This window comes from Mastigoproctus giganteus, chromosome 8 (assembly GCF_048544385.1).
Source record: "Mastigoproctus giganteus isolate SK-2022 chromosome 8, ASM4854438v1, whole genome shotgun sequence".
Taxonomy (NCBI): domain Eukaryota; kingdom Metazoa; phylum Arthropoda; class Arachnida; order Uropygi; family Thelyphonidae; genus Mastigoproctus; species Mastigoproctus giganteus.
Window position 1 is genome coordinate 224556762 of NC_143582.1, and position 14639 is coordinate 224571400.

The window sequence follows — 14639 nt, forward strand, 5'->3', positions numbered from 1 at the left end:
CAAGTGAGTGCATTGAACCATTCAGGCTAGTTATGAGAACATCACTAGACTGAGGAGAGATTCGGTTGGATTGGAAAACTGCCAATATATCTCCAATACATAAGAGCAGTTCTAAGAGTGAAGTGGGAAATTACCGATCTGTCAGTCTAACTTCAGTAATAGGGAAAATCATGGAGACAATGATCAAGGGTGGAATTCAGGATCATTAAGATAGAAATGTAATTCTGAGGGATATGCAGCATGGTTTTGTAAAGAGAAAATAATGTTTAACAAATCTGGTTAGCTATTTTGAGAGGGTCACACATGAGCTGGATTTAGTCAATAATTTCGACATTGTTTATTTAGATTTCAGCTAAATATTTTCCCCTGTGATTCCACCTGTACCAGCTTATTTTCTAAGCTGGAACAAGTTGGAATCACAGGGAAAATCCTTAAATGGACAGCAGGATGGCTTCAAGGCAAGAGGCACAGGGTTGTGATAAATAGTTATCCCTCAGATTGGGTTAATGTAAGAAACGGAGTTTCCCAAAGATCAGCCTTGGAATCACTGTTGTTTTTTATTTTCATAAATGACATTGATGAAGGGATACTAGGTCACTCTGAAGAAGCTCTGCCAAGCAGAACTTCTTCAGAGTGACCTAGGTACACCTCAGGGATGGTCACAAAATTGACAGCTAAGCTTTAATCCACTTAAGGGCAATGTCTTACAACTGGGGAACAGTAACCCAAAATAACTTATACACTTGGTGGAGTTGAACTAAAGTCAGTAGTGGAAGAAAGGGACTTGGGAGTTATGATGTGGCCAGACATGAAGTTTGCAAACACTGTAGACAGGTTGCAAGGAAGGCCCATGGTGTCCTATTGATTATTTATTGAACATTTGCGAGTAGAGATAAGAATGTCATAATCCCATTATATAAGGCTATTATTAGACAACACTTGGAATGCAGTGTTCATGTATGGAGACCGCACCTAAAGAAAGAAATTGAGCTTCTTGAAAGGATCCAAAGACGGGTAACTCACCTGGCAAGATCAGCAAAAGGGCATCCGTATGAGGAAAGACTTCGAATATGTGGGTTGCACAGCTTGGAAACTAGGCACCTTAGAGGGGACGAGGTGTTTAAGGCTCTGAGAGGCATAAGTAAAATGAATGAGGGTGACATTTTCAAGGTTATAAATAGTTCTAGAACTAGGTGCCATAAATTAAAGTTATGGGGGGTATGTTTAGACTGGATCGCATGAAGTTTTATTTTAGCTAGCGAGTTATAAATTACTGGAATAAGTTACCTACATGGGTAACTCAAATTCAAAGGTCAGCTGGATAGTTAGTTACCTATGGGAGGAGGGGAAAACACGTAGGTTGTCTATTTCCTTTTCGTTTATTGTTCATCAATTATTTAATTTTTTATATATTATTATTATTTATTTATTTTTTTTGGCTGGTGCTGCATAAGCCTTAGGCTTCCTTGCAACATATGGCCATTACTAATGTAGTTATATAACTGTATAGCTAGAGCTAAAGGTACTGTTTATTTACTCATTAAATCTTTTTTAATGAGAAAATAAATAGTACAGTAAATAAACAGTAAATAAACAGTACAGTACAACACAAAGGCTCATTTACCAGTACTCACCTATTAAGATCCATGATTAAGGTTTAAAATCCATAAGAAGTAAAAGTTAAATTGAAAAGATTAACTACATTAATGAAAGAAAATAAAACCATGTCCTGAGGAAAAAGTGCACTGCCTTTTTCCTCAGTTGTCATCTATTACTGGAATAATAACAGAAAGAACTGTATAAAAGGAAGAACTAGGACACAGTGACTGTAACCAAGAGCCTAAACATAAGACTTTCAATGGTTTCGTCAGTTGGTTGTGGGATATAAGTGAAGGGGGTTTTGTATATACAGTGGTACCTTGGATTGCGAGTAACTTGGTCTGCGAGTGTTTCGCAAGACGAGCAAAAATTTTTAATAAATTTTAACTTGATAAACGAGCGAGGTCTTGCAATACGAGTACAGTCAGTCCTCGTATAACACGTGTTTACACTACACGAATTCGATCATACACGATTTATAAATAGGGGAACGATATCTTATATAACACGAACCGAATTCGCTTATGCACGATTCGCCTTTGTGTTTACAAGAAATGGCAGTGGAACGCAGAATCACCCCAACTGAACGCAACACGATAGGAATGAAGAGAAGATTCTGAAAATGTATTTATGTTTTTATATCAGTGAAGGGGAAACACATTTCACCATAATAACGTAAAAAGCAACACAATTCCAGCTATCGGTATGCAATTAGATCGAGTTTACTACCAGTTTATAACAGATTCCATTAGCAGAAACGCAACTGGAAACTGTTTTTATTGTTTTATGGTAGTAACCCCTAGAAATGTGGTTTAGGAAAATGTGAGGTGTTAATAGTGTATCTCTGCCTTTACGGTGTTGTTTATTCAGTTGCTACACTCGCGCAGCTTTGTTTATGTGTATCAAGGGTGCCTCCTCATTTTGTAATTGTGCTTTATTCCCTAAAAATTGTCTGCCGAGCGTCACGTGATCACGTGCTGCTCGGGATAGTGTTTAATCGTCTCACATGCTCAGTCTCAGTCGGCATACCTCATTCGTATACAGTCAACATTGTAGTGAACATTCGTGCTAACGTTGTGACCACGTGTATGTGCGTAAAGCATTTTTTTTTGTGTTCAAATTTGGTGACTGTTATTTATTAACTGTGCACTACGAAAATGGCCCCAATGAAGAAAAGGGTTGAAAAGGAAGGCGGTAAGAAGAAGGAGATGATTACGGTAGAAGTTAAGAAGGAAATCATCGAGAAGCACGAACAAGGTATGAAAGTGGCCGCCATCGCAAGATTTTATAAGAAGTCTACGTCAACAATTTGCACAATATTAAAGAAGAAAGAAGAACTAAGGGGACTAGATGTAGCAAAAGGAGTCACGAGAATATCAAAGCAATGGCCACGTATTCTGGAAGATGTAGAAAAGTTGCTTTTGGTGTGGATAAACGAGAAGCAACTAGCAGGTGATACTGCGACCGAGAACTTGATCTGTGAGAAGGGAAAGGCCTTGTACGCCGACCTCGTAAGTAAACTGCCTGGTACGTCTACAGAAAACGAAGAAGGCTTCAAGGCGAGCAGGGGATGGTTTGATAACTTTAAGAGGAGAAGTGGCATCCATAGTGTTGTGAGGCACGGAGAGGCTGCGAGTTCGGACGCTAAGGCAGCTGAGGCGTTCGTTGCCGAGTTCCAGAAGCTCATGGTTTCCGAGTGTTACCTGCCGCAGCAAGTTTTTAATTGTGATGAGACAGGGCTTTTTTGGAAAAAGATGCCAAAGAGGACCTACATTACAGCAGAAGAGAATGCCATGCTCGGTCACAAGCCCATGAAAGACCGTCTCACCCTCTTGCTGTGTGCTAATGCAAGCGGTGATTTCAAAGTCAAGCCCCTGCTCGTGTATCATTCTGAGAATCCACGAGCCTTCAAGAAATGCAAGGTGCAGAAGAGCCAGTTAACCGTTATGTGGAGGTCCAACAGCAAGGCTTGGGTCACTCGTATCTTGTTCATTGAGTGGATCAACGAGGTCTTCGGTCCTGCAGTGAAGAAATACCTCTTAGAAAAAAAACTGCCACTCAAAGTCTTGCTGGTTATGGATAATGCTCCTGCTCATCCTCCAGACCTTGAGAACGACTTACTGGAAGAATTCGAATTCATTAAGGTCCAGTTCCTTCCTCCCAACACTACTCCATTACTCCAGCTCATGGATCAGCAGGTCATTTCGAACTTTAAAAAGCTTTACATCAAGGCACTATTTCAGCGATGCTTCGAGGTGACCGAAGGAACTAACCTAACCCTCCGAGAGTTTTGGAAAAATCATTTCCACATCGTAAACTGCCTCAAAATCATCGATAAAGCCTGGGATGGGGTCACCAAGAGAACCCTCAATTCTGCTTGGAGAAAACTGTGGTCTCATTGCGTTGAGGGGTTTGCTCATGAACAGGAGCTGCCAGTTGTCGATGAAATTGTGTCCTTGGGGACGGCCATGGGACTGGAGGTGAATAAGGACGACATTCAAGAGCTGGTGGAGGAACATGGCCAGGAGTTTACCACCGACGAACTGATGGATCTGCATCACGAGCAACAGCAAGAGGTTATGGAGGAGATCTCGTCTGAGGAGGAGGAGAAAAAAATGGAGACATCCCCTTCTTCAAATGAGATTAGGGAGGTGTGTAAAATGTGGGAAACAGTGCAAAATTTTGTAGAAAAGCACCACCCGAGTAAGGCTGTGGCAGTGCGAGCGATGAATCTGTTTAACGACAATGCAATGTCATATTTCCGTGAAATCCTCAAAAGGAGGCAAAAGCAAGTGTCATTGGATAGGTTTCTTGTTAAAGTCGCACAAAAAGAAAAAGTCAACAGATAGTAGTGATTCCGTTAGTGACAGTGAAAGTCGTCCTACCCAATAATTAATAAATTCGATTGCTTTTAAAAATATAAAAAAGGTATGTATGTATTTTGTATTAAATCATTTTTACAGTATATGAATATTTTTGAGTTTTGGAACAAATCATCTGGATTTCCATTATTTCTTATGGGGAAATTCGCTTTGATATACGAGTGCTTTGGATTACGAGCACGTTTCCGGAACGAATTATGCTCGCAAACCAAGGTACCACTGTATAGTAGCTCTAACTCTCAGGATGCTTTAGGATTTCATATGACATGTTTTGTCGAAACCATTCTATAGTTAAGGCTTCATACTGTAATCACAGTATGAATTCTAATGTATGAATTCACAGTATAAATTCTAATCACAGAGTACCTGTGATTAGAATTTAACTTAAGTAATTGCAGAATATATTAATGGATGTGATTAAACGATTATGCATGTTGTGCGAGTTTAAACTGTTGTAATGATAGTATGCTCTTGAGCTTGCTGTCTTAGATGATCTGTATTTTGTGGTAGTTCTGCCTATGTAACAGGCATTACAGCCTGGTTGACATTTCAAAAGATATATATTATTGTTTTTGTCTCGGATGTTGTATTTATATGTCTCTTTATAATTACTAAAGAAGGCTCCTAGTTTATTATATGAGGAAAAGACTAGTGTAACGTTCGTACCTGTAAAAATGTAATGAAGTTCTCGTGCTAATTGGGTGTGGTATGGGAGTACGACTTTGGTGTACTGTGTATAATTATTAATTCTATTTCTTACTGTTAATATGGTGTTTTGGATCGGCTGTTTGGGTTATTTACTGGGGTATTTACTGTAAAAGTTTTTGTTAAATTTTTTGTAGTTCTGCTGCTGTATTTTCTTGTGAGTGGTATAATGCAGATTTCTTTGTACTATAATGGCGGTGAAAATAAAAGTGTAGAAACTTTCCAGTGTGTGTTTTTTCCTATATATTCTAAGTCTATTTTCGGATTTATATATGGTTAAATTTAGAAAATTGATGCTATGATTTTCTTCTAATTCTAATATATATTTTAATCTATTGTGTATAAAATTAAACTAAATTAACAGATTATTGATAATGACCTTATTGCCTATGAGTAATATGTCATCTGCATATCGTATGAATAACTTAATCTTGGGGGGGAATGGATTAAGTATTTGATTTTCAATAGCTGCTAAATAAATTTCAGTGAGTTGGGTTCAAATACCCAATCCCACTGGGAGTCTAAACTTTTTCATAAATTTCATTCTCAAACTGAAATAATCTCGCTCTGATTAGAATGGTGGTTAATTCCAGAATACTACTGATATTCAGGGTAGTATGGTCTTTGAGCATAGTATCTGTAGGTGTAGTCAACGTTTACATTGGTGTATAGTGATACGGCATCATAAGATGCCATATCACATAACATATCATTATCTGAAAGATGTCAATTCGTTCAAAAGTTTGATAAATTTACACACTCTTCAAAACACAGGCATTTCTAATGCCTATGTTTTGAAGAGTGTAAATTTATTTCTTTGTCAGCTCTAAAGTTTCCCGAGAATTTTAATGTAGCTGGTTTTTCAGTCTAGAAATTGTGTGGATTGTCAATTTTATATGTCTTTATCAGAAAGAACCTCTCGGATTTTTGATTAACAATGTCAACGTTCTTACAGAGTTTATGGAGATTTGTTAACTATTGTGTGCTAATGTTGTAACATGTTCTGATATGCGAATTAATGATAGTATTCATCTCATGTATCAATTGGTTTTTGTCAGGATGGTTTTATAATTTGGTTAGAGACAGCATAATCGAACTGCAAAATCAAATTAGAAAGCCATCCTGACAAAAACCAATTGATACACGAGATGAATACTATCATTAATTCGCATATCAGAACATGTTACAACATTAGCACACAACTGTTAACAAATCTCCATAAAACTCCGTAAAGACATTGACATTGTTATTCAAAAAGCTGACAAAGGAGACACTATGGTAATCTAAGACAAGTCCATATATATAAAGAAAATCCAAGCGGTTCTTTCTGATAAAGACATAAAATTGGCAAATTTCTAGACTGAAAAACCAGCTAGTTAAAATTCTCAGGAAACTTAGAGCTGACAAAGAAATAAATTTGCACACTCTACAAAATATAGGCATTATAGACAATATTTTACCATATGTTTGGAAATGTCAATTTACACAAAACAGGACATCCGTTACGACCTATAATCTCATATATTAAGAAAAAAAAAAAAAACAACAATCGGCATTCACTAACGTTTGTTTTGTTGTTGTTTGTTATTTGGTTTTTAGGAACATTTGCAACTAAGGCCATATTGCTCCGGGGATATGCGGTGGTCATTCCCTGACCTTTCTGCATCCTCCATATTTGGTGGTCAAGGGCTCGAACCCCGGTGTAATCAAGAAGCGTGTGCTACGCACTGCTGCTCCTGCCCACCTGGCTACGGAGGCGCCTCATTCACTAACCTATCATTTCTTGTTAAAATAGTCTTGCCATTAATAAAATTTTCAGAATTTAGGGTTACAACACTAATCAAGCTTTTGAATGGAATTAACATCGTTCACATATCAGATAATGATATGCTTGTGCGTTACGACATCATATAACGATACACCAATGCAAATGTCGACTACATATTACAGAAACTGCATGAATTATTAACAGCGGACCCTATGATCAAAGACCGTACTACCCTGACTATCAACAATAGTATTCTGGAATTGTCCACCATTCTAATCAGAGTGAGACATTTTCGGTGTGAGAATTAAATTTATGCACAAGTTTAGGACTCCCAATGGACTGGGTATTTCAGCTCCACTATAAGAAATTTACTTAGCAGCTACTGAAAATCATATACTTAATCTATGCCCCCCCCCCCCCCTCACAGAGATTAAGTTATTCTCTGTGAGGGGGGGGGGGGGGCAGTATGCAGATGACATACTGCTCATAGGCAATAAGGCCATTATCAGTAACCTGATAATTAAGTTTAATTCTATACACAATAGATTAAAATATACATTAGAATTAGAAGAAAATCATAGCATAAAATTTCTAAATTTAACCATATATAAATCTGAAAAATAGACTTAGAACAAGGATATATAAGCAAAAAACATGCTGTAAAATTTCTACACTTTTATTCTCACCACCCTTATAGAACAAAGAAATCTGTGTTATACCACTCAAAAGAAGATGCAGTGGCAGAACTACAATATTTAACAAAAACTTTTACAGCCAGGAAATAACCCCAAACAACTAATCCAAAACACCATATTAACATCATCATTACTAACCTACACTACGCTACCTGAGCAACAGCTCATCCGTGCTTAAATCTTTAACGTATAATTTCATCCGTAATTGATCCTTTGCTATATCCCCCCCCCCACATTTTCTAATTTTATAATTCTTTCATTTTTTTTCTTTTCTCCCCTTTCCTTTTTTTTCCTTTGTTTTTTCTTCCTCTCTTTTTTTTCTTCTTTTTTCTCCCTCCTTTTTTTCCTTCCTTCATTTTCCTTTCCTTTCTCCTTTTTTTAAATCCCCCCCCCCTTTTCCTTATTTTACAAATTGTAAACTCACAAAACTTTAAACTTTCAACTGAGCAATTGCTAATATAAATAAAAACTCATCAGTGCAAAAATAACTGATATAAATAGCTCAAAATATAAATAAAATAAATTGAATATAAATAAAGATAAAATAGCTCCAAAAAAAAATGTAAATAAAAATTGCATCAGTGCAAATTAAACTCTTAAAACGCTATTTACATATGTACATATTTACCCTATATACAATCCATTAATTTCTCAATCTTATATTCCTTACTTCATTAATTCCCTTAGCATAATCCAAAAAAACTTCAAACCAAATCCTATTTTTAAATAAGTCACCGCGGGTGTATGAGTCAGAGGCAATCATACACCCGCAGACACCATATTAACAGTAAGAAATAGAATTATTAACCCTCATATCAACAAGACATAATAATTATACACAGTGCACCAAAGTCATACTCCCATACCACAGCCAATTAGCACATCAACTTCAGTAACGTTTTCACAGGTACGAACATTACACTAGTCTTTTCCTCATATAATAAACTAGGAGCCTTCTTTTGTAATCATAAATACAATATCCAAGACATAAACAATATAATATATCTTATTAAATGCCAACCAGGCTGTAATGCCTGTTACATAGGCAGCACTACCACAAAATACAGATCATCTAAGACAGCAAACTCCAGAGCATACTATCATTACAACAGTTTAAAATCTAACCAGTCTGGTACTGAACTCGCACAATCTTTTAATCACAATCCATTAATAGACTCTACAATCACTTTAATTAAGTTAAATTCTAATCACAGAATACTGCAGTACAAAGCCTTAACCATAGAATAGTTTCGACAAAACACGTCACACGAAATCCTAAATGCAAAATTACTGGTCAATCTTACATCAATATGGTGGCTAACACATCTCAAATTCCCATGTGTTTAATGTAATGCATCCTGGGAGTTAGAGGTACTATATATAAAAAATCCCCTTCGCTTATATCACATAACCAAATGATGATGAAACTATTGAAAGTCTTATGTTTAGACACTTGGTTACCAACACTACATCCTAGTTCTTCCTTTTATAGGGTTCTTTCTTTTATAGAAGACATCCGGGGGAAAGAGCAGTGCAATTCTTCTTCCATAGAGCATGGTCTTATTTTATTTCATTGATATAGTTAATCTTTTTACTTTTACTTCTTATGGATTTTAAACCTTAATTACAGATCTTAAGAGTGAGTATTGGTAAATAAGTCTTTGCTAAAAAAAAATTAATACTAATAACTTAACAAATGCATGCTATGTTTCTGTATAACTACATTCCTATCAAGATGATCCATTATTTTCCCTGGAACAGAAGTCAAGTTTGCAGGTCTCTAATTACTCACTTTGAATTTTGATCCCCTTCCCTTTTGTGAATAGGAGAGACAGCTATAGGTACTTCCTTTGAATCCAAGGATGCTCTCTATTTATTCAAGTTCATTAGCAATTTGACAGGATCATCAATAGTTAAGCTACTCATATCCAGTGAGCTAATGTGGTTCATTCTGTTCCTTCTAGCCTTAACATAAGCAATTTACTTTTAAAGTTCAACAATTATCTGTTCTATTCTATTCTTGGTTGTCACAAAATCATTTCACTCCCAGTTATAAATTGGTATCCCCAATCATGTTCCATTTATATCTGATATTTATTTTCATAACTGAAAGTTAATTACTAATCTATTGTAGCACAATGAACATTTCATTTGTAATAAAATAAAAACTTTTCTTTTTCAGTTTGTGAGTGGATTGTTATCTCCACTCATTAGGACAGAAAACTCTGCCATTTGTATATTCATTCCTACTGACACTATTCACTGGTTTGGTTAAACCACAGGAGGTGAAAATTTCTGCTTATCTCATCTGATGCCACAGCATTGTTTGCATCAGTATCAACTAATGTTGCTACAATATGCACCAGTCTTGCTTCTGTGGAACTCTACATGCTTTTCCAGATCATTCTTCACTGTGGCAAACATCTGTGTAGACCTGTACCCTACCCACCACCATCTTTGGCATGACTACAGTGAGTGCCATTACTGGCAATATTGCTTTGACAGCCGTAGCATCGCAGATCCTTAGAAGACTCCATATCTCATAAAAACATGGAAATGGTTGTGTGGAGAATTTTTGGCACAGAAACTAAATCTGTTCTTTCCCACTGACTGAAAATTAGGATTAACAAGGTTGTTTATGAGGCTATCAGGTGCAATGATGCTCAAACAGCTCATGATAGTACTTCCAAGTTCTTAGAGAGATTGAGGAAGTAGTTGAAGGGTGGAAATAAAGTTCTTAAGGATGGAACTATGGTGGAGCTAAAAAATTTAAAGACACATTAGTAAGGGCACATGATGCAAGAAAGCAAGCTTATATAGCATCATCCAAAAAAAAAAAAAACACACCCTTATTTCACCCATCCCCTCGCTCCAAATGTTTGTCAAGTTCTGCCTTGAATCTATTTAAGCTGTCAACTTCTACAACGACAGATGGAAGTTTGTTTCAGCAATCAACCACCCGCTGGCTAAAGGCAAACTTCCGCACATCTATCCTACAACCGTCTTTCCTCAATTTGAATTTATGCCCTCTCAGGCAATTATTCTGAGCAAGAGGAAGAATCCCATCAGCATTGAGCATGCTCAAACCATTCAAGGCTTTATACACCTCGATCAGATCACCTCGCCAGTGCCTAGTCTCCAGACACTGTAATTTGCAAAACTTAAGCCTTTCTTCATAAGAGCAACCCTTTGTTCCATTCACTAATCTTGTTGCCCTTCTTTGTACTCGTTCCAACAGCTCTACATCCTTCTTAAAATGAGGCCTCCAGACCTGTATACAGTACTCAAGGTGTGGCCTGACCATTGCCTTATACAAGGGGATAATCACCTCCTTATCCCTGCTAGAAAAATTCATGTATATCATTGATAAGACACCATGGTTCCGATTGATAAGATACCAGGGTTCAGATTGGCACTAGCCTAGACCAGAGTGAACTTGACCCAGGTTAGTGCTAGTGGCAAATTTTTGAAATAAGATAACCTGTTTCTTGTTTTTTTCTCTACGAAACCCCTAATTTCTGTAAATTATAATTTTCACGAAAGGAGGTTGTTCCAGAAACAGAAGTTGAAAGGATAGATGAAGAAAAGTTGGTTCTGCAAGTTTGAAGTAGGACAGTAAATGGATATTGGCCAGTTGCAGCACGTGTTCGGACTGGTTTGGAAGAGAGAGAGAGAGAGGGGGGGGGGAATTATAGGGCCAATTCCGAAGAACAGTGCCCAAAGAAGTATCTATAAAAAAAAAGGCACGAAGCAGAAAGTCTATAAGACAACAATGGAGACACTTTGTCAGAGATGGATCATTAATTAATCTAATTTCTTTTGAATGGAATCTAGAAGCCTGAGAGAAGTTAGAGGAGCACTGCCCCAGATGTGGGAAAAATATTCCATGGTAGGGTGGATTTGGGATTTGTACAGAGTGACGTAGCTGTTTAGAAAAGTAATGCTGAGAGCAAAAGAGAAAGCCCAGTTTTTTCGACGCAGAGGAAGCAATATTTGTGATGTGCTTATGCCATTAGAAATCAGGGATTACCCTGATTTCTAATGGCATAAGCACATCACAGATAGAGATAGTGATCTTTTCTAGATATCAGGGTGTGTCACCGAAGAAAAGCACAGGAGCAGAAGAATACTTTTTGTGAGATATAAAACAGGACTGAATTTCTACTTTAGAAAGGGTAAAGTGCAATAGATTCATAATTGGATGGGAGGGATTTGTCAGCCTTTTTAGGAACTGACTAGATATGAGCAAAAGGAAAAACACCAGTAGAATAAGGAAGTGTGAAAAGGAGAACAGAAAAGAACAGGAGTAAGCTCAGGAGCACCCAGGTTTACAGAAAGTGGGGAAATACCATCAGGACCTGAAGCTTTCTTGGCATCAAGATTGTCTAAAATTGTTCTAACATCCTTTTGATGGAAGACAACAGGAGATATTGAATGGAGTGTACTGGAAATGGAGGTGGTTTACAAAGGTTGCCAATACCAGAGTCAGAAGAGAAGTAGTAGGCTAGCAAGTTGGCTTTACCTTTAGCTTAGTAATAGTTATTGCCATACAGTGCAAGGAAGCCACAGGTTTTTGCTGCGCTGGCAAAAAAATAAAAAATAAATAACACAAAGTAGATAATAAAATACAAATTATATGCTTCCCTCCTCATATAGGTAACTATCCAACTGACCTTTAAATTTAATTAACCTATATAAACCCTTCTTCTCAGACATAGGTCTGATTTTACAACTAAGATATTGATTAATTAACCAATTAATTATGATTACACTAATTGTCTCGGTAAAATATTGTAATTAATACTCATAATAATGTTGGGTTTTATCGAATTACCCCATAAAGAATTATTCTGTAACCCAAAGTTAATACCAAGCAACTGTAACCCCATCAGTAACTTCTACAATCTTAATTTAATATAATCATATTATTAATAGAATTTTGTAAAACCTTTTGGAAATTGCATCTCAAACCAATGTTCTAACCTCACTAGCCTCAAGATGGGAAACAGTGAGTTCCTGAAACTTAGCCAGAATTGTTTAATTATTTGGCACTGAAGTGTTTCAGTCATTCAAATTATAGCATTTCAATAATAAATTACTTAAATCTACCACGTAATAGCAGTGTAGTCTCAATTATCTCAAACTGATGAACGATCATGTAGATCCCCTCTTCCAATTAATTTAGATAAGACAGAAAAGTATAGAGCTTGCAATTTTGTCACTAATTTGGATACTTCATAATTAAGGAGATATGTATCTGTAGGGATTATTTCTTTATAATTATACTATTGGAAAAATTATCACAACAGTAATCATTGAGGCGAACTTCAGGAGAACACGGAATAGTCTCCAATACTTAAATAACTGCAACATTTGACATATTTCGAAGTCCCAATCCACTGAAAATAACTTACCTTTCTCTTTAAGACGATCTGAGCAGCGCTTTATCTGTTCTGCATAATTGAGGTATTCTGAAAGAGTATAATCTATGGATTCAATACCAGGAGTTGCCAGCATACTTTCATCAGCCATATATGGAATATGTTCTGGAAATGCTGCTGCTAAAATAGCTAAAAACAGAGACAAAATTTCAGTATTTATTTTTCCAAGGACGTTAACAATTCAAAATAGAGTAGAACCTATGAATGTGGCAGCTCTGTGATTTAACCCCTGCTAGATTTATAAAATTAATACTATATGGCTATGTTGGCGAAAATCATGCTTTGGCTGATTAAAATCAAATCAAATCAGTGTCTTGATTCACTGAGTTACTTTGGGATAAATTATCATTCAGTAAACTAGGCCTAGTGAATAAGGATTCATGATTTTTTGTAAGGGACTTGAACATATTCTAGTTGAGTAGATGAATCATAAATCATATCACTTCTAGTAACCAATCTCATGAGAGAGAGAAACCCTATGGACAGATTGGTAGTTGGCTCTTCTGAACATTTTATAACTTGAGTCAGTCTTAGATAACATGTTCATCTGAATTAAGTCACTCACTAGTGCACAGACCATCAGCTACTACAGAAAGGATAACAAAATGAGCTGTCAAAGTAGCAAATTGATGTTGCCACAATGGGAATTATAGCATGACTCAAACTTTTGAGATTTTCCTGAGTATCAACATCTAAGCTTTAAATTAAAAAAAAAAAAAAAAATTGTTGTATTAATAATAATTAATACAACTGTGTAAATTATGATCACAGCAGACTGTTATGGTTTCTTGAAGCAGCATGATTCCTAATACCAATCACTGGATTTTTTTGTTGATAAACTCGTTTGCAATCTCAATCTCTCTCTCTCTCTCTCTCGCTTTATTTTTTGGATTAATAAATTTCCTGAAGTTAATGTTATTCTAAACTGCCAATCCACATTCAGGGAGAACTAATGGACAATGTGGTTAACAATACAATAAAAAAAAGATTTCACAAAAATCTGGAACTTTTTCAAAATTTTACTAAACAAATAAATAATAATCTAGAAATTCATAGATACACTAATTCATAGATACACTATATACACTAGAAATTCATAGACAGATTTTTTTTTGTGAATTTCTAAAAGCAAACACTCAAATATATCTATCTTATAATGTTTCCAATATTCAGACATACATAGCTATTTAAAAATAAATGTCATAATGAACTATAAACAGAAATGTACTTCAATTAGTGCTAAACTTTTATGTTAAAACTGTAGTGGTGAACAGTTTAAAAGACACTTATTTTTGTATTCAATTTCTTGCATGGACTGTGGCATATACTTATTCAAAGCTACTTCTAGCAGCATATAATAATAATAACACAGATGATCTTTTGTGTGTTAGATGTAAGGAGAGTTAGGGAATGAAGTTTGTGTTTTGATGGAATAAGGGTAAAAGTTGATGCCCTAGAGAAAATTAAATTAGCAGTGTTATCAGGTACTCAAGAGTCTGATAATTCAGCTGTTATACAAATGGGGAATATATTCTGCAATAGAGATGAG

At 36.0% G+C, this 14639-nt stretch overlaps 1 protein-coding gene across 1 annotated transcript in view; it reads right to left on the bottom strand.

The window, feature by feature from the left end:
• Nucleotides 1-14639, bottom strand: part of LOC150082370 (uncharacterized) — a 76095-nt gene that overhangs the window by 16399 nt on the left and 45057 nt on the right. Inside the window, exon 4 of the mRNA XM_090380526.1 lies at nt 13064-13219. Coding sequence (XP_090236652.1) covers nt 13064-13219 — 156 coding nt within the window. The remainder of the gene's footprint in view (nt 1-13063; nt 13220-14639) is intronic.